General features: G+C 35.0%; 1 protein-coding gene across 9 annotated transcripts in view; it reads left to right on the plus strand.

The window, feature by feature from the left end:
* ARPP21 (cAMP-regulated phosphoprotein, 21kDa) overlaps positions 1-22,122 on the plus strand; it is a 157,816-nt gene that overhangs the window by 40,580 nt on the left and 95,114 nt on the right. For 2 of the 9 annotated variants that reach the window (XM_011961573.1, XM_011961574.1), the window contains exons 2-6: positions 456-629; positions 2,366-2,532; positions 3,499-3,540; positions 4,324-4,413; positions 4,619-6,492. In XM_011961573.1, coding sequence (XP_011816963.1) covers positions 2,404-2,532; positions 3,499-3,540; positions 4,324-4,413; positions 4,619-4,627 — 270 coding nt within the window. In that variant the 5' untranslated portion in view covers positions 456-629; positions 2,366-2,403 and the 3' untranslated portion in view covers positions 4,628-6,492. The other 7 variants (XM_011961568.1, XM_011961569.1, XM_011961571.1 and 4 more) reach the window with 7 other exon arrangements.

The raw sequence follows: 22,122 nt of genomic DNA on the forward strand, positions 1-22,122 counted from the left end.
AAGAGAGAAACTACAGCATTAAAATATATAATATACTCTATAATTACGATAAAGGCTTTGGTTACAAAAAGGAAGCAAAACTTTTGCTCATAGGTGATCCTGATTCTCATTGGGGCAAACACACAAGCTTGTTTTTTTTTTTTTTTTAATTTTTTTTTTAATACAAAGTGCGAGATTTCACTAAAAAAGGTTAAAATTGAAGTGAGTAATCTTCGGTGCATAATGCAATTGTTAATTTTAGCTCCTTGCGTGGGTGCCGTTCTGACTTGAACAGCCGGCTGTAGCCTTCATTAGAGAAGAAGCAGGCAGTTTGAGACAGGTGGAGCTGGATCAAGCTGTGAACGTGATTTGCTGGAAGCTGGTCATTAGTGTTAGAAACACCGTCTTATTTATTTCATCCTTCACCCTACCATGATTATTGCAATTATTATTATTTACTTTTCATCTTTTTTCAGGTTGACGATGTGTCACACTGTGTAAGGGAATCGCATGGAGATGGGCATTCCGAACTGTTAATGGGGACATGGGACTCCAGTTGTCTCTGATCACTTGTGTGGATTTTCCTGGCGTAGAACGACAGAAGCCGCTAGTAAGTCGCCAAGACCTACAGCAGGAATTCTGCACGAAAGGTAAAGGTCTTGTTGTCTGGCTGTCATCTCATCTGTATTTTAGATTTGTTATTATATAAATGTGCCTGCTTGTATCCAGCAGTTCACTGAATGTAACCATGACAGGATCTGTATCAGAGACTCATTTGGCTTGTAGTTTGGAGAATTAGAGCTCAATTTGTTCACTCCATTTTAAATCTGGTCACGGTCTGTTTTTTACTTAAATGCTCTAAAAAATGAGTTAGGGCAACAGAAGTCCACTACCCAATGCACTGAGAAACAAGCTGTTTGCCAGTGGAAAATGGAACTTTTTATTTCATTAACCACACATACTGAGTGTCACTGAAATATAAGAAATCCATCAGAATGCACTGGATGAAATATCCTAGAACCTCCCAAAACCTGAATGCATTGCCTACTAGTCACTTTACAGACTCAAACTACCATCCTGTTGGAAAACTTCCTTTTACGTTCCCACCATCCTTTGCCGAATAAGCCTGTGTATTTTAAAGATATCATTAGATACCATCTGTTTTGTCATGGTAGATTTTAGTGAAATTTCTGTGGTTTAGATTTTTCTCACGCTTCCTATTTTTAGCTGGAAATAAAGTTACTGATTTAGTAAATGGTAATTGAACACTCTCAAAGAAACATTAAAACTCTTATTTGTCCAATAATAATTACCATTGTAATGACTGGGAATGGGACAGTCATTGCTTGGGAATTTTTTGTAAAATAACTAACTTTCTAAGCTACAGCGCCTCTCTCTCCTTCTCCTTCTTCTTTCTCTTTTCTTTCTTCTTCTTCTTCTCTATTTCCTCCTCCTCCTTCCTCCTCCTCCTCCCTCCTTCTCTTTCTTCTTTTTTTTCTTTCTATTTTTCTCACAGCTTAAAAAAAGTGAGGAGGAAGTAAATGCTAAATTATTCATGAGCCTCATTTGACAGCACATCAGAAGGGGAAGTGTCAGGGGTTTTATAAAGGTAGGGAGAAAAAAAATAATAACAGATTTTAACTCTGAAAAGCCATTTCCAGTGTCTGTAGTCTATTGTGAGCATGGAGAAGTAGAGTTTAGTTGGGATAGCTTCATTAGAGCTGCCTGCCAAAGACTCCCTTCCACAGGATCTTGTCGCACCAGCAACTGACAGGAGCTTGGGAGAGGGCTTACGTTTTTAATAACGTAGCTGTCAGTTCGAAACCTGGAAATGTGGACCCTGAAAGGTTTATTGCCAAAATTAGATACCATATTTATGCTGAATTGTTACCTTTTCAATAGATTTTTTGCCCTTGCAGACTACCGTATTCCTTATATCTAGGGAAGCATGTCTATGTTTGGAATCTGCAAATAATTTTTCAGTCATCTTAGAGATGCTGCAGAACATCAATACCACATCTTGAGTCAGAAGTCGAGGGTCATTTATTCAAAAGTGGGAGAAATATCCTCTTTTGTTGCTTCTACCCTGTAGTGGAGAATAGGGGACTGGTAGTTGTGTGGGAGTTAGGTGTCTCTAAGATTTGGTGACCCATTTTGATGGCAAGGTGTATTCACAAGTGTGTGTACAGGGGGTGTGGATGGGACAACTGCATCTGCCTCTGGTGCATGCCTTGGGTACTTGATTTCACCTTGTTTTTTCCTCCTTTTGTATAAAATTCTCAAAATTGCTCATTTGGATTTGAATATGAAAAGAGATATGAAATATCTAAAGAATGATAGTAAATACCTTGCACTGACTTTATTTTCGGATACCTTAACCTTCTAGGGCATAAAATCTTGTTATTTTAATTTGCACCTGGGAGAATGTCTGAGCAAGGAGACCTGAATCAGGCGATAGCAGAGGTAGGAGGGACTGAGCAGGAGACGGCTACTCCAGAGAACGGCATTGTTAAATCAGAGAGTCTGGATGAAGAGGAGAAACTGGAACTTCAGGTGAGTGAGCATGAAGAGCCCCTGACTCTCATACAACTGTGTGCAGATCCCTTCTTTTATTTTGAGAATACTTTAAAGATTTATTTTTTTAAAGAGTTTCACTAGTTGTATCATTAGGAAATGCTAGTCTCCTACTTTTTCAATTTTTGTCACTTTTTGTCCTAACCCAACCATGCTCTAAAATGTGTTTTCTGGGGAAAAAAGTCATAGGAAAGTATTGATTTTCTGAATTTGCACACAGCATCCCCTTACCAATTTCCAGAACACCTCAAGGTGTACATGGAGGGCTTCTCCCCAGGCAGCTTTAGACTAGCTGAGTTTTAGAAATGAATTTGCTGTTCTGTAGAAAGGTGAAGACTCAATTTATGGTAAACTAAGAAAAATCAAAGGCAGGTGTTCCTTTGACTTTCATGGGCATGCTAAGGCTCAAGTCTTATTAGCAAACAAGCTAAACCCTAGAATTCCTAGCCACAGAGAGAATACTAGAAGGAGGAAGAAAGACTGGGAGTGATTAAAGGAAATGAAAAAGTGTTGTGAAACACATCATGATTTACAAGGGAAAGAGATTTGGTAGAAGGAAAGCAAACTGCACTTACAAATAGCTTGTAAGTACTGATTTTCTTTTAACTAAACTACAGAAGTGTTAACTCTTTATATACCAACAGTTAACAAAGGCAGATAACTTCATGATGGCCAAAAGACTTCAAAGCTGGCTTTTCCTTTTCCCCTTTCCAATAGTTGCTGTAAAGAGAAAAGAGCTAAAAGTTAGTCAAAAGTTTTTTAAAGCTAGGGAAGGAGGAGTCCTCCCTAATGTTTGTGATGTTCTGTTGCTATTATTATTGACTTCTCTACTGTAGCCAGTAGTGACATTTTTCTCTCTTTCTTTCTCTCTCTCTCGGTTGTTGGTTTACTGTTTGTTTTTGTTTGTTTTATTTTATTTTGTTTTATTTTCTTTCCAACATACAGAGGCGGCTGGAGGCTCAGAATCAAGAAAGAAGAAAATCCAAGGTAGGTTTCTTAATATTCTAAGTAGACCTGATATCATGGGTATAAATTGCATATTTTATATCAGAGTTAAAGGATTTGCCAGCAGTTCAGATGATTGTATCCAGATATTGTGGGGGACCCCAGTTGTACTGGTGCTGGCTGTTTTTGATGGGGTTGTGTTTATGCGTGTCTTACTTTCTGGCACTATATATTTTTTAATTAGAGGATTTAGTGTTCAAATACCTGTAAATGTATGTATTTGATCCTGTTTTCACACTTAGAGATTTGACAGTACTTTACAAAACAAACGACCACTTGTTTTGTTTTTATTTTAAATAAAATTTAGAGTAAATGTTTTATGCTCACTACTTGATTTCTGCCTTGAAGTAAACAGATACAGCTGTTTAGTACATACTTTTCATCCTTTTAACCATCTTCTCAGTCAAATCTCCTGCAAACTTAGTTTTAGTAGAAATTAATTTTGCCATTTTTTCCTCCTGATATTTTCATGAAATGACAGGAATTCATTCTTCATATGTTCCCAATGTGATGCAAACAATTTACTAAAAGTTTTTTTTTTTTTAATTTGTCTGCTCACATTCCTCTTTACTTCCGTCCCCATCAATATAGAGGTATGATGCTTAGAGCCAATGTAGACAGTACTGATTGGCAGACTTGAAGTCTGGTTTTAAAAATCTCATTTGGGGAAGTCATGTAAATGTGGAGATGATTTGGCAGTGTGAGAATGTTTCCTGTTTGTTTCCTTTATTTTCCTTTCCTTCCCTTTTCTTTCCCCCTTCCTAGTCAGGAGCAGGAAAAGGTAAACTGACTCGCAGTCTTGCTGTCTGTGAGGAATCTTCTGCCAGACCAGGAGGTGAAAGTCTTCAGGATCAGGTATATCCCCTTGTCATTATCATTAATTGCATGAACGGGATCCACCTTTGTGTGCATGACTCTTAATTTGGTGTTAAACAGTGTTTTGGGGGAGAAAAATATAATCGAAGAAAATAATTCATTTTTTGGCTTCATCCCTTGCTTATTCAACATTCTAAAATAGTTTAATGGTTTGTCACAGAGTATTACATTTGTTTTTTTCCAGACTCTCTGAAAACTGCAAATGGAAAGGAATTCAAAAGAATTTAGATTAAAAGTTAAATAAAAAGTAGGCACAGTAGTGCTGAATTTCCTCAAAGGCTCTCTTTTGATAAGGCTGAACCAAATATAATCCCAAGTATCCTCTCTCCTTCCTTGTTGGAGATGTCTTACCTCTCAGCTCCCCAAAATGCACTTGCCTATAAGAAACACAATTGTTGGTTCATATGAAACTTAGGAAATAGTGAATAAGGTGCATTGAACTTTGGAGAAATACTTTTATGGCCTTTGGTGGAGATTTCTCAATACTGCAAAAGTTGTCCAGAAATGAATCTGAGCTGATGGTGACTTTAATATTATTAATCTATCACTGCATATTTTTACCCTTATTTTTGCTCCTTACAGCAAGATTAGTAGGTTATAAAAATTTAAATTTCAACAAAATTATTTCGTGACAAAATGGGAAACTTCACATCATACTTATTTTTGTTTGCCTTTTAGGCATCATATTAGCTTTTATAAAAAATGGTCTTGCTGCTGAAATTGTACTTATTTTATCAGAGGCTGGGAGCAGTCAAGACAAAAGTAAAATGGTTTACCTGAGCCCAGGGGAGGGAAAAATTGATTAAGATATCATTATTTTTGTTTGGTTTGGTTTTGCTTTTTTCTTTTTACTTTAATTGAAATACTCTGAATTCCCCTCATGGAAACAGAGAGCATTGAGAGCACTTTCTTTAAAAGGACCAAAAATAAATTCCTAATAGATTTTGTCCTAAGAGTGTGTTTTTTTTTTTTTTTTCTGGCATCATTTTCTCAACATGCCACTCATGTCATAAGGCATGGACAGGCTCTCTTTCAGTGGCCATTACTGTGTTTTGTATACATGCTTTATTTTACTTGGGCTCTGAGAAACGTGTAGCTTTCCTTCAGCATTTTATTTGTGCTTCTATTTTTTAATGGAGATTGAAAAGGGAGAATCATGTGAATATCATGGCTTATATTATTAAATGTTGACTGATGGCTTGTAATGTACTGCACACAATATATGTTAACTCTGCAGAATGACAGGCCCTGTAAGAAGTAATGCCCCAGTTGTCCCCCACTCCTAATGCCAGGCAGAGAAGGATAGCCTTTATAGACTTAATCTGCTTTTGGTCCCATTTGAAAAGGTACCAGGAGGAAATTTTTTAAGGGATCATCTGTATCATAGTGCCCACTCTGGACCTAAGTGTAACGTCTCCATACAATTGGTGCAGAGAAATAAGGTGTAAATGGTGCTTTGTTCCTGCTGGTTCCAAGCTCAGAAACCAAGACTAGCTTTGTAGGAGAGAATGAGAGCCTGCAAGCTTCTCTTTGGATTGGCTGAGGAGTGGTGGGAACAGGGGGCTGATAGAAAACATCCAGACACACACATATAAGCAAGTGGCCGTGCTACCTTTTTAGAGAATAAAGAAACAGACTTTTGAGTTTATATGCAATGCCTTCATTAGGTACCACCGGCACTTACAAAATGTGCGGACTGAATCCCAGAGAACACGGGCAGAAGTATACAGTATATGGATTGTATCGCTTCCCCAATGTTTGTAAATCCACAGTATTTGGAAAACTGCCTTCATTTTCCAGTGTGGGAAAAACTCTTGCTACCTGTATTACTTGATCTCAGACCCATATCTGATGGTTCAGTCTGTCCTTAAGTTAAAGGAATTTTGCTTTTCTAATGTTATACTATTTACCTATCAGTGTATTACTGCAACTTGAATCACTCTTTTACTGTTGTTGGATATAAACTTATCCTGTACCAATGTATTTATTAACACTTGTATTTTATTATTGAGCATATCAATAAAAATATTAAAAAATAACAGATTGTTTTTTACCAACTCTATAGCACTTTTGTGTGTTCTTTCAACACCGTAACGTTTATGCATAGAAAAGATAATTTTTTTCCTGAGTATAGTATTTGTCAACACATGGCATCAATTTGTACATTTTTTTATGGTGGATATTCTTTAGCCTCTGCTCATGCATTTATAATATATGTCCAACCCTCTATGATTTTAGATTCACACATACAGAGGCTGGATGTTTCAGTCAGTTTTGAAGAAGCGATGAGATCACCTTCATGGCCTGGGAGCCCTCAGTTTCCCTTGAAGATTAACTGTCAAACTGAATCTTCCCCACCCCAGCCATGTCTTCTGGACCAGAAATGTCCCAGTGATTTCTTTAGCAAGTAGAAGCAAATCCTATCCTTAGAACCTGCCTGAACCTTTGCATATTAAGACATTTCTGTCCCAAACTGCAATAAATGACTCTATAATCAAATTACACTCTGTTTTTACAAAGTTTATATATTTACATCCCCAGGAAAAACATGCTGAAGTTGGAAAACTCAGCTAAGATATTTGTGATGAAAGTATGTTTTATTTCATCGTTTATATTGTGTGACTTTATAAGCATAGTGAAACAGGGAGTTCACAATGGAGCCCCTTCCAAAAAAGAATCTTAGCTTCAGAGAACTTTTCTTTATGTTTGTTAGATTGGCCAGGTTTACTGAGAACCATTAAGAATCCCAAATTATGAGGGTGCGATCATCAATTTAGTCACATGTCGTGTGAGCATTAGTTTAATTTTCAGTGAGAGACATTATTAGTCATTGGGATTATTTTTTTCCTACATCATAAATTTTAATGTCAATAGTGGAAGAAAGCTTTGCCATCAAATGATCTCTTACATAAGAATAAGTGGGCTTAACGTTGGTTAATTTGTCATAGTTTTAATCATAGCATAGGTTTTTCATAAAACTGAAAAACATGATTTGGCTCATTCTTCTTCAAAACAGTGAACATACTATCAATCAAATGGCTGATACATGTGAGTTAATGCAAAATAATCTATTTTCAGTGCAAAATAGATAAGAATAAAAGTGGATCCAGTCCCAATGCTATAAATGGTCCATCTTATATCAAACATCATTTCAAGAGAATGTTATATTTTGGAAAGGACAAACTGATGCTAAAATAAAATAATATTAAATATATATTATTTATGAAAAATATAATTTTACTTCCTACCTTTTCTAAAAGGCAATGCTTATTGTAACTATGCATTATAATGATTTATTAATGGTATTTATAAACAATTATAATAAGTTTATGCCTAGAATTCCTGCAATTATGTAGTCTGCTCTTCATTGTAGTAGAAATCATTGTTGACCTGGGTCTAGAATCGAGTTTTTATTGCAAATTCGGTAATAGAGGCTTTCTTTATGTCTGTTCTATTTGTAATTATGATTCCTAGTATATGTCTGTCTTTGTGCCAATTTCCCCTTATAAGGAATTATAGAATAGAACTACAGAGTCCTTCTTTTTTTTTTTTTTAATACAATGCCTGTGATGTAAGCTTACCAATAAAGAAACTTTTTCTAGGTGTTTAAAAATAAACCCGTAGAAAAAAAATTAGTATTGTGATCTACAGGAATTCAGCTTGGTTAAGGTTAATATTCATGAGGCAAAGTTTTAGTACAAGATGTTCCTTACGACCTCCCATTGACTCCTGAAGATTAAATCATTTTAAAGGGCAATTAATTTTCTGACAGGTTTAATTTTTACCATTTAAGAAAAAAAAATCTGCACCTGGTTTTCATTTTTCTATACTTCATAACCTCTATGCAAAATGGGAGCCAGACAGAGATTATTAAACCTGGCCCTAAATTATTATATTTTTTCCCCAACAGGAATCAATTCATTTACAGCTTTCCAGTTTTTCCAGCCTGCAAGAGGAGGATAAATCTAGGAAAGATGACTCTGAAAGAGAAAAAGAAAAGGATAAAAACAAAGATAAAACCTCTGAAAAACCCAAGATCAGAATGTTATCAAAAGGTGAATGTGAAAATGTTTCCTTAACTTACTCAATTTGGGCACACACGTAATCACAGAACACATTCTAGATTTCAAATGCATATTCACCTCCCACCAAACCCTGCATATAATTCTATACGTGTACGTATCTGTGTGTGTGTAAAAAATGTGAACTTGATTTTCTTTCTGTTTATAGTGTCATTACTTGTGTTGCTAGACAGGTTATTTTTAGGATCACATATTTCTTTGGATTCACATTTTAATCTTCTGTTTTCAGTGACAAGCTTGTACGAAGAATAAATATAAATCTGCCCTAAATTTAGGTTTCTTGGATCGATTAACTTGGATTGGTGAACAGTAATGATACCGAGTTTGATACTCTCATGTTTATCTTAAAAGACAGACAGTGGATTAGCAATTCTCAGTTCATAAGTGATATGGTCCCCAAAGTGCAGATGTATACGTCAGTGTAATACATGATTCACATTTTATCTGGCACAGAATTTAGTCTCTGCACGCATCTACTATCACATAATGTTTATTTAAGAAATACACACTTCTACTTCAATAAATCATTGTCCAAAAGAGTCATACCTTCACAAACTGAAAGCCTACAATCCAAACTGTCCAAATTTTTGCCATACCAATCATTGTACAAATACAAAACTAAGTTGAAATGAAGAGTGCCATGAGTAAACAGTCTTGCAGTAAACTTAAACAAACAAACAAACAAACTGGGCAGCTGGGAAATAATAGAGCATCTGGTCAACTGAGGAATGACAACCACCTCTAACAGTTATGTGTTCTATAACCATACATCTACTTATAATTGTTTTTTCTGCTGAGGAATATCTAAAATACAAGGTATATATGACAGCAAAGAAGTTCAGGTTTCTAAAACAGTTTTAGAAATTAAGCTTTGGACAACATTAGGATATTTAAAAGTCTTGGGAATATTTAGTGTACTGTATTTTGTACTGATTAATAGGTAGTCTCATTAGAGAACATTCATTTTTTTTTTTTCACTTTCTTTAAGAGAAAAAGGGTTCCATGGGATCTCAAATCTTGAGAGCTCTCTCTGTAGGTAGGAGTTCTGTCATGTGGGGTTTGTGCCCTTGTAATTTACAAAGCAGGATGAACACATGACATATTTGACTCCACCTCTCCCCCATACCCAGACTGTGCCCACTTACCCTTGTATGACATTTGGATCTTTCCAGAGTCAGGATTTATTTGGTTGTTTTCAATCCCTGAATCTAATTTTCATCCTGATGTTATATTGCCAGGTTGCTAGTTTTGAAACATGTATTTTTATACCAACAGCTTCACCTAAAATTTATCTGAGCAGGGGGGAAGCAGGATAGGTTGGGGAAACCTTTTCCACCTCACCTTTCCACCGTCATTCCCGACAACTCCATCCTGCTATTTGTTTCAGATTGCAGCCAAGAATACACGGATTCTACAGGCATAGACTTACACGAGTTTCTGATTAACACATTAAAGAATAATTCCAGGTAAATTATTAAATAAGCCTCTTATGTTTAGAAGGATCAAATAGAATATTACAATCAAAGTTATTAATCCAACACTTCTAAGAAAGCCATTGTAAAATGCAGATACCTTCCCTGGTGTCTTAAAATATGTCCTGCATTTTTTTTCTGCTGATGGTTTGCATGTTTACTTTTTATGGAGAGTCTTAGTAACTGGGTAGTTACCCAATTAATAAATTATAGTTTAACAGTTCTGCTTTTGGGATCACAAAGAGATACTGGCTGGGGGAAAAATAGTGAATAAAAATTATTGTTGTCAAATAAGCCAATTATGTTTTAATGCAGCTGTGTATTCATTTACAGTCAATACTTGGCCATTGATTTGTTCCAGTTTCCTATTTATTTGAAATATACTACTTATTTGATGTGTTTTTTTGATCCTAGTACTTTGCATGTCATAATTAACATTAAGACTACAAAATTTAGATATTTCAATATACTTCACAAAGGAATACTCTTAAATAATGAAATAATTTGTAATGAGTGAAATGAAATAATATGTAAATGGTCAGCATATTCCAAAGAAGAATTAGGTCTAAGTTTGTAACAGCATACATTAAAGTAATCTTTTCCATACATTTAATGAATTCTTTAGGTTTTTGGAAGTGGGACATGCATAAAACCTTTTAAATTTAACATTTATTTTGCAGGGACAGGATGATACTTTTGAAAATGGAGCAGGAAATTATCGATTTCATTGCTGACAACAAGTATGTTAAACTGCAATGCTGGTTAATTTGATGATGTATCCTAGTTTGGTACTGGAGTTAAATTATCCACTCTGGAAAGACTTAGGGATAGATAAAACATTGTTTAATATGTTCCTTGATTTGTTAAATGGGGACATTATTGGAGTTAGGAACTATATGCTGATGAGAATTGTTGCTTGGACCATGTGTGCTTCTGCTTGTTAAATTCCTGACAAAATGGCTATAAACAGTGGGCCACTGATTAGCATAGAGTAGCTGTAACAAGAAGAGACCCTTTTCATTTTTATTATAGTTTTTAATGGGCTCCAGCTGGCTGCAGTCAGTTATGCCTGAAAATAATTGTGCTGCTTCAGTGTAAACCGTGTAATGACACATCTCCACATAGACATCTGCAGTCACGTATTATGTCACATCATTTGTCCTGTGATAAGGTATCATGGACTCAAATGCAATACTGTCCAACAGACATGACATTCTATTTGGCAAGAGAAATGTGCAACTATGAAACAAAGATGCTTATAGCATAATCAATAAATATGTAATAAGTAGAAGTTTTTTCTGGAAATTAGGACTTTAAGTGATGCCAGAAATGCAATAGGCTTAGTGGTTTAGATGAGAGAGAGATAGTTTTGTGTGTATACTTGTAAAATGTATTATAGGCAAAAAATGAAAATGCTGATTCCACTTTTTCTTGAATTATATTCCAGTAATCATTATAAAAAGTTCCCTCAGATGTCATCGTATCAGAGGATGCTTGTCCATCGAGTGGCAGCTTATTTTGGATTGGATCACAATGTGGATCAAACAGGAAAATCTGTTATCATCAACAAGACCAGCAGCACCAGAATGTAAGCCCCATCACTGTACTTATTTGGCGTTTTATTTTTCTCCTATGGATTCATTTATAAGATCACAGTATAAAATTCACAGTACATGACATTTAAAATGTGCAATGTTATTTATCTCTTGCTCTTATCAGAAGTAATGTGGCATTTATCTGTAGACGATTATCTGAGAGCCAAGAAAGTTTATAAAATTCAGAAAATAAAGTGGATTTATTTCCTGCTCTTTTACATAGTTCCTGAAACATAATTTTCTTTCTTCCATCAGTACTCTGTGAAATTACATACAAAGCTGTGAAAAGTTTTATGTAAAAATATAACTTAAATTAAAAACAACAGATATTTTTAAATGACCATGACATACACAGAATAACTGTTATTTTCTTTCTTCTTTCTTCTGCTTTTTAGACATCTATCTAACCTAGAGGCAGAAGTCCTGCCTCTAAAACCCAATTCTACTTACTAGTTGTGTGACTTGGAGCAAGTCATTTAACATCTGCCATCTCCATTTTCTCACCTGTAAAATGAGAGTTTTGAGCTACATGAAACATCTAAGACTTAGTTCTAAAAGGAGAATGACAAGTTTTTTCCCTTTAAAGTAATTGTTTGTTTTTATCTTAATACCTGTTCATTGTTTCTTTGAGTCACCAGAAGTATAATAACATGAGTAGTCATTTGCTTTGAAGCTTGGAGCTGTTTTTCTTGAACCTATATATCTGTTGAGTACAGTACAAGCCACTTCTATAACAAAAGGCATGTTAAACTAAAAAAACGGCCCACATAAAGCATCCATTTTTATAATTTTCTTTCCTCACAGTGTGCTTGGTAAACTGTAAATTGCGTGCTCTTTAGGAATGTTAGTGAAGGGAGCTTTTGTGTCAAGCAGAGTATCATGGTTACAATACTCTATATTTTCTGCTCACCAGAGGTTGGGACAAGTGGGGATGGAGATGAGGCTCTTTCTCAACTCAAGCATCAGTTTGTGCTCCGCAGAGGTCAGGGGAAAGTCATAGTGAAGACAGCACAAACTGGGAGATCTGGGACCAAGCATGGCTATTATTATTATCTCAGGGACAGTGAGCACTCCACTTCTGTGGGCTTCAAATTACTTATATATCCGCAGGATAGTTTGAACTGAATCATGTTTAAGGGTCCTTGAAGTTTCAGAACCATTCAGTCCTGTAGTTGCATTCTACTGTGTTAGCAAAACACATTTTAAAAATGTATCAGCTTCCTATTTTACCTGATTGTTTACACATGTGCCTCATATTTGAATAGTAGTAAAACTTAAAGATAACTTTTAAAATCCTTTATATCTTCCCTCTCCATCAAATACTCTTTGTTGTTGTTATAGTTGTGTTATTCTTCATTTTTTAATGGCTTTTAGATATCATAATGCAGGGACATGCTGATTGAAAAATAGAAAAGCAGTTGACTACTTCCTTTTGATATTTTTCTTCTTCTTTGTCTGTAAGGTCATAGCAAACATGGAAAACTCCATAGTTCACATATATTAAATATGATACAGTTTCAACTGGTGGATAGTAGATTTATTTTTAATTCACACCAATTTTGCAATCACATAGTCATAAATACTAGTCCATATGTTTTAGACACGTTCCCTTGGAGAATGGCTTTGAGAAAATTAAGCATTATATCAAGACTCCTGGTCAACTTTGAGTGCTGGTTTTAAACCTGATCTGCCCAGTATGGTAGTCAAATATGGCTATTTACATTTCGATTCACATTTATTAAATTTATATAAAATTTAAACTTTAAAATTCAGTTCCTCTATCAGGTAAGCCACATTTCAAGCAACTATTAGATAGAGCAGATATGGAACACTGATATGATTTTAGAATTTTCTGTTGATCAGCTCTTTTTAAATCTTTGTGTTTCCTGCAAGTTCCCAAATATCACTGGAGAACATAATTTGTCCTTTAAAACTTTTATTTTCTAGTGAGTAGGTATCATATTACTAGAATTTTTCACTTCTAGAAGAGTGCCAGCTTTTTTATTTTTTTTATTAATGGCCATTTAAAAATAGACTCCATATGTTTACACCTTTAGGAAGAGTTAAAAGTAAGTGTGTGCAGAGAACACCCTCTTGAAGGTACAGTTGCTACAACAGAAAGGCCAGGACTCAGCCTCTGGCTAACTCCTTACTCTTATACACCACCATTTAGATAACCCTTCATGAGTCAAAGCAAATCATGCCTAAATAAAAAAGGCAAGTAACTGTATGTCATGGACTTTCAGGGTATTTACTGAAGTTTTGAGCTCAACAATGTTCAATTCATAGCTGTCAAGTTCTACTGTTCTCTTCTAACCACATTTCTGACCATGCTCTATTTGAGTGGCTCTTGAGGGATGGTGGTGGCTCATCCTCTATTTGAGTAGTTCTTGAGGTAGGGGTGGATGACTGATGTATTTTAGCACATGGACAAGAGGATGAATTAAATCTCTGTATCCAAATAGGAACAAATCATAGTTTTCAGAACCTGAGTCATTGTCAACAATTTTAGTGAAAAGAAGTGTTGTTTTGTGGAAAATTATGTTCCATTTTCAAAGTCTGTTGCCATGCTCTTTGGGATTGAAGTTCAAAATGGGACATTATACCCAAAACATTCTAGTCAAGTTCTAGGTGTCTTGGTGTTTTGGTTTTGTGAAAAATTTCAGAGTTGTCTTATCAGGGCAATCAACATGTGTTGGTCAGGGGAACCATATTCATTTCAAACTATTTCTGGATTGAAATGTCTTCATTTATTTAAAGGAGAGAATACTGAGATGAGAGTTCCATGTGAGTTTTGTGTTTGGGGAATACTTCCTCAATGTCTAGAGTTTTAATGCTACTCCAATGTAAACACATGAAATGCATATTTTAATGACACTGTAGCCTGAGAGAAATGTAGAAAAATGTAGATTGAGGGTATTTTTGTTTACTAAAAGGTAGAGGAAAAAAAAACTTCCTTTTATATTTTTCTTCTTTAGTGACACTTCAATATTACTCTGACGTTTTTCTTCTTCAGTGACACTTCAATACTACTCTGACATTGATGTTTAAATAACTGTAACTATTTCAGCTCCTTATTGGTTAGAATTTATTTCCCAGAATTCTGATTTTCTAGGTGATAGGCAGGTGAAGTAACTATAGAATGTGACTCGAGAAGGTTTAAGTTTTTCATGGAGAAGAAAGAATTTCACATGAAGTTCAAAATATTAAGATCATAACAATATACTCTGTGAGGATTACATATGTGTGTGTACTGCACTGACCTCTAGTATTTTCAATAATATACCCAGATATAATCTATCGGCTCTTTTATAATGAGAAAACTTATCTCAGGATATACTTCTGTTTGTTAAATATCATCCCTTACTTATACTAACATTGCCTACTGCTTATTGATTTCACCACTTTACGTCTTGTAATAATATACATTACATGAGCTAAATGTATATGATTACATTTAATACAAAAAAACTTTACAATATAATAATTAAAACTTCATTTTACAGAAGAAGAAAATTAGGCACAAACTGAGTTTTAGTTTGGGACTTACAGAGAAGCAATGGTTAGCACGACTGGGACCTAAACCAATGTGTCTAATATCAAAAAGATGTTTTTAAATAATCTTATTCTCTTAAAGCAAAAATACCCAGAAAATATTGAGCAGAGTCCTCAAGAAGAGTCCCTGGATTGGTTGAAAATTGTAATCCTTTTAAGTCCTTTGTTGTCTGATAGAAAACAGTGATTGACAGATAAGATATTTTTGAAGATTAACTCAGTGATATCATTAAGTAACAGAACCTCCCTACAACTTGATAGGTCTTGCTAGATCTGCTGTGCTTATTACTGCCACAAGATGTGATTTTTTTGAAGAAATTCATATATATATGCATTATATCTAAATATATATTTAGATAATATACATAATATGATATATGTTTATATAATATACAATATATAAAGTTTAAATAAATATAAAAAGTTAAGCTTTACTCCATTTCACTCTTTTATTCTAAGAATGAAAAAGCCACATTTATTAATTATGTTCGTAAGGGGGTGAACCTATTTATTTTGTTATTACAAAATTACTGCCACAGCAATCTGATCGTTCAGCTCCATGGATTTATGCCACATCTACAAGAGCATTAGGTGCAGTGAGAAGCAATGAGACAAGATGGAAAGATAGTTGAAGTAAAGTCAACTGTCTAGAGATTTTACATTAATACATTCCAGGTTTCTGTAAATCTTATCTGATAAGAGCAGAGATGTTATGTTTTTGCAGTCATATAATATACACAGACAAAACCTTCCAGATACTGAAAACATTTCCAGCAACTACCACTCACCAACAACAGACTTCAGTGTCGGTGATCACACAAAAAATTACGAGATAGGATTCTTGTCCTCAAACGTTTTACGCTATGGTTATAGATGGGGGAATAACTTCAGAATCTCAGTCTTCTTAAAACTTGAAAAATGTAGTGCAACTCTTTGTAGACCCAAAGTAGACACGTAAAAGATATCTAAAGAATTGCTCCATAATTGAAGGAACACTGTATCAAATATCCAGCAGAACGTATATAGCAGATTCATTGCGGACTACCTGCCCATCCATTTCATGGTTCAAATAGGCATTTAGGAAGACTTTGAGAAAGGATAAGACTTAAACAAACAGTGAGGAGGGGGATACATGGCAAACAGGAGTATGGGCTATAAATGAACATGAGATAATAATATCTACATTTTTGGAGCATTTACTAAGAGCTGGGCATTTTGTTGAGATGGTTGTGTTAGGTTCTCACAGCCACCTAATGAAAAGGATTTTTTAAAATTATTTTTCTAACTTTACTGAAGAGAATATGTACCGAAGGGAAATTAGTGAATTGTCTAAAGTCACACTGCTGCACAGTAGCAGCGGGATGCTAATTCAGGATATTTGACCTCAAATCCAGGAGACTTTAAAATAATGCTGTACTGGCTGGAGGCAAATATGGAGGCAATGATATTGTCAATGACAGTGGAAGGCTACATAAGATTGAATAGAATCTTGAAGGCGGGCAGCTCTTAGAGCTTTAGAACATGAGACTTGATGTGCATAACATGATACTTTCGAAAGGCAGGTCTGGTATTGACTAATGGGATATATTCGAGAGGAAATGACCAAGAGTATAAAGACTTGGGTGAGTGCTGCTGTCACCAAGGCATGGGGTTGGAGTTAAGAATAACATTTATGAAAAGAAGGAAGTAATATTTGTGTTCATCTGGGAAACAGTTCAAGGTAGTACTGTCACCTGAGCAAACTGACGCACTTTAGAGAATTAGTAAAGGAAGTCACCTTTCCTCCGCAGCACTGCATTTTTGTTGGTGCTCAGAGCTAACCAGAGTAAGAACAGATTTGTGTATGCAACCAGTAGCCTCCAACCACGCCTTTTGGTCTACAAATTGGGTCTTAACAGCTGGGACTCCTCTAACAAATGGAGTCTCTGAGCTGAGAGGCCCTCCACGTTGTGTTCCTTCACCTTTAGTTAGTTCCTGTCTTCTATCCCATTGTAGATTGCCAGAAATACGTTTTGCCCTGACACTTTTTATTTTTTGATGGAATTTTTTGTCAGCTGTCAGGTTAGGTGATGATGATGAATGAGACCCTTGCTAGGGTGAAGGTATTAGGGTCCATGTTATTTTGATATTATAAATGATATTTATAATGTATTTATTCTACATAATGTTACATTTTTTATATTTAGGATTTAGGCTAAAAATATGAATAGTGATCTTATCAAAATATTTTAAATGCCACAAATATATGTGTCTTTCTATGTAAGAAATTTTGCCCTTCTTTTTCTCTCACTTTCTGATCTTCAGTTTCTCTCTCTTTTACTCATTTTCTGTGTTTGGCACGAAGCAGTTTATTGTTGTTCTGTTAGATACATTTTTAACCTTCCTCTTCTTCATCCCAGAGAAAGGATGCACACTTGGAGTGTACCATTGGAGATTAGAAACCATCCTCTTGCTCAAGTGTTTTCCAAAAAGCCAAGATCAGCCACAGGCAATGAGAATCCCATGTATATCTGAATGTTTTTGCATGTGTCAGAGGAGCTGTTTAACTCATCCCAGATAATTTTCATGTTAAAAGATTGTCATCTCTTGAACATTTTTTCTCTTGTCTTTCACATCCACCCACTGTCATTGCCTCAAATCCCCTGCTCTGACAGTGCAGAGCAAAGAAAGGAAATAGCAAATCCACTGAAAGAGAGTGGATACAGGCCCTAGAAACTATGAAACAAAAATAGTGGCCCAAAGGCATTGGTTTGAGGCTATACCTTAAGTGCCCAAGGACATATCCAGTGATCCTGAGAAGTGTGAGCCTGGGTATTTTGCCTGGAGTGATGAGTGGTGGGTAGTGACTATGGCAGTTTGTTTGTTGTATGTTCCAGAAAGGATGACTAACTGAGTTGGCTGTTTGGTAAATAAAAAAAAAAAAAGCCGTGAAACTCATTCTAAAACTAAATAAAGCTTCCCTATAGATAGAGCAATGGAGACCAATTGATTTTATTAAGAACCCCTGAAGTGATGGATAGTTATTATTATATCAGCAAGAAGGATCATGGGACTTTCCACTTTCTCCGTGGGTAGACCCAGACAACAGTGGAGAGCAGTATGCCAAGATCACAGAACATCTAGTGTGCTTAGTTTTCTGAAGAGGCTAGCTGAAAATGAGAATCCTTGGTGTTTGGCCCTTAAGCATTTCACTCCCTGCAGGTGATTAAGTACATTTATAACAAAACAAAATAAAGCAAAACATGCTTTTCCTTCCATGTTTATTATATTTATCTTCCTTTGGCTGGAAATGTGCGTGGCTCTGTGAATAAACTGAGCAGCATCCTGATGTGGATGCTCCCTTCATCGCCCCTGAAGAAGACCAAGCATCAATTTATTTAAGTGCCTCTTAAAAATCTATGAGTGGTTGGTTGGCATCCTGTCATTTCTAAACATGGTAAATTTACTCTGCAGTTTTTACAGGAATGGCAGTGAAAATCATCTGACTAGGTGCCAGAGATCAGAAAACCTAAGAATCACATTGTTCTCAGGAAAACTATGAAACTATTTACTGAGCAAGACACTTCGTTTTTTAATCTGTACCCAGGCTCAGAATGAGACTTATTTGTTCACATGGGTCAAACTCCATGTCATTTTCTTCAAATATTATATTTTCTCCATATTATTATTCTCAAATACCTCAGAGAATATAAGATTCTGTAGATGACATAGGTAAATACCAGAAATATACCATAAGAAGGAACATAAGTTTGTGGTATTACTTTCCCTACTTGAAATTATTTATGGGCCTTTGTGTGTGAATGTATAATTAACTATTTTGGAAATGAAACATGTATATACATTCTATAACATAGTGTACTTCATATAACATTTTTATAGAGATTATCTGTGGAGTCATGATATGTTTAATAATTTTATTTATTTATTTATCTATTTTGCTCATGACATCCTAGGTAGATAAAGCTAAGCCATTTTACAGGAGAGAAAACTGAGATCCATCTCTGATCTTATCTAGTCAATTCACAGAAGACCAAGATCAAAATTCAGTGCTACTGTCACTCAGCCATGACTCCTCTCCTAAAGTTAGGGAAAGAGGAATTAGCATTAATAGGCTTAATATTCTCAAACAATGATGAAAAGTAAAGAGAAGTAAACCAAGAACTGTTCTTCAACTCATACCTATTGATTCACTTGTAAAAATTCAAATTTGCATTTTATTGCCTTTAAAATTGAGCAGAGAACCAAATTAAACAACATCAGTCCTAAGATAGATGACAAAACCATGATGCCAAAAAAAAAAAAAAGTCTCCAGAATCACCAGACACACTGGATTCATAATTGCCTTGGCATACTTAGAAGTGACACGAAACTCTGTTTCATGTTCTTAAATTATGTCAGCTGAAAATCATTTCTCAAGTGTTCAGTACTGTGCTTTGAACATAAGAAGTATAGGCTACAGCACATGTTAATTCTTTTCATGGTTTATTTGAGAAGCCATGACAATTTTGATCAAGACTGTGTGTGTGTATGTGTGTGAATACAATAGTGTGTAACTACCAGAGTGTCTGGGTGTGTAAATACATATTGTGTATCGTACAGTTTAGAAGTTAAAAGTTCATCATATATATACCTACTGCATATAGTATTGTCCTAAATGTATAATAGTTTTGGAAGAATCAAGATTATTGTGACTCAATTTCCTCAATCTGCATCTTTGCTTGCTATAGGCAGCAGAATTATGCCCAGTACCTGAGGGTTTCCTTGTTTCTTACAAATCCTCCTGTAGGGCTGACAGTCATTTTTGCACTTATAGTTTGGGAAGTTTTAGAGAATACTTGAAGGTGAGAGTCTGGTTATGTAGAATGAATATTATAATAATAATAATAACAACGTGTTTTAATGTTCAGTACAACTCTTCAAACAATAAATTGGAATCTATCAAGAGCAGTGCACATTTATGTAACACATTTTATCCCACAACCTGACTTCTTCCAATGTACAGCCCTTCAGGTACCACAGAATTCTCAGAGGAGCTTAGCCTTTAACTTCCCAATCTTCACTTCCCACTTTCTGGGCTTCAAGCCAGGAAAATGAAAAAATATATATATATATAGCTTTTATTTACACGTACCAAAAATATTTGGCAATTCTCTATCAAGTAAACTACACTAGTAACTGTGCCTTCATCGGGATTGAAATACTGTATTTGCATATGGGCTTCAATGGAATTTTTTTTATACAACATCACAATATATAAATGAAAAGCCTATTGTCTCAAAAAAGAAAAACAACAAACAACAACAACAACAATTATATTCAACAGTTTCCAAAGGAAATATCACTTTCAGAAAAATATGACTACCGTATTTGGAAATACACAGATCACTCCATTATTTCAGTATTATAATACAGATTATATCTATCCTACTTAAGGTTAACGCTAAGGAAAATTTTGGATCAATAATCATTGTTGTGCCTTTAGATTTTTTCTACTCAAAAAAATATGAACGGTGTAACAGTAGTTTATAAAACTCATTAAGGGCTTTACTAGTGCCTAGCACTGGGCTTGGTAGCTTACTTGCGTTATTGTGCATCTGTGTAATCTTCCCAAGCAAGTTAAGTGTTGTATTTTCTATTTTTTTTACAAGAAACCAAACAACAGCCCTCTCCCTCCGGGAGGTTAAGTATGTTGCGAAAAGTCGCACAGTAAGCTGCAGAGCTGAAAAGACGTAACTGTTTTTAGGCTTGCTTCTCAGTGTTATGTCTGTATTCTTAAAACTATTTTAGTTATTGAAACTATTGCTATTTCAAATACAGTATGCTAGTTCATGTCCATTTCATACAAAGAAATTAGGTTATGTATTAAAATTCAATGGTTGTTTTAAGGGAGTGGAACTTTGAGTCATTTTATGTGTTAATGCTGCTATCATTTAATGTTACTGTAGCACTGAAATGGAAGGATGGAGAATTTAAAGAAAAAAAAAAGTACACCAATAATCTAGCCCTGATTTTATTCAGTTTATTACCACTGATAAGAAAAGCCTGAGATTAGAAAACTTGCAAGAAATTAGTACCCTGGAGCCGAAGAAGAAATCACTCATCATAAATTCAGTGTTGGAAGTGAATTCAGCATGCAAAGTGTTGTGCTCTTCTGTCAAAGTAGCACCAGAGAGAAGTACATGATCAAATATATTGAACCAAATATCACATTTGTAGATTAACACTAGATTATTTGTTTATAGGTTTACTTAGAAGATACCACTGGAGTTTTTGAAAATTTTATTTTATTTTTGTATTATACTTTAAGTTCTAGGGTACATGTCTACGGGTGGAGGGCTGGGGGAGGAAGAGCATTAGGGAAAATACCTAATATAAATGATGAGGTGATGGGTGCAGCAAGCCAACATGGCACATGTATACCTATGTAACAAACCTGCACGCTGTGTACATGTACCCTGGAGTTTTTGAAAGTTTAAGGAGCCTAAAATTGTCCTAGGCTAATCCTAAATCTTAATCATGATTGAGATTGATGATGAATCAATCAATGGTTGCTATTTGGTGGAATCATCAATTTTAGGCTAATCCAGAACATTTCAAGTTTTACATAGTGGCCAATCTGTAAAATGATCTCCATGTAAAACTTGAAATATTTTGATAAGTTCAAGAACCTAGGCATATATTTGATGTTATCCTCATATTTTAAAATATATGTGCACAGTATTTCACAGATAATTCATATAAGATCATCAGCATATCATTTAGAATTGTCATTCTATAAAGTAATTTTTCTATTGTAGACATAATTTTTCATTTGTGGAAATTCTAAATGTGTAGGTAAATTTGAAGAAATAAGTCTGTTTTGTTAAGCTAAGTATATCTATCTGACGTGTGTGACTGTTATGTGCTATTGTCAACACCACGTTCAATATAGATAATCAAGCTCACAAACCTAGTATATAATATACCAGGTCTTAGTTGCATGTG

The sequence above is a fragment of the Colobus angolensis genome, unplaced genomic scaffold (assembly GCF_000951035.1).
Source record: "Colobus angolensis palliatus isolate OR3802 unplaced genomic scaffold, Cang.pa_1.0 Scaffold56, whole genome shotgun sequence".
NCBI classification, from domain to species: Eukaryota; Metazoa; Chordata; class Mammalia; order Primates; family Cercopithecidae; genus Colobus; species Colobus angolensis.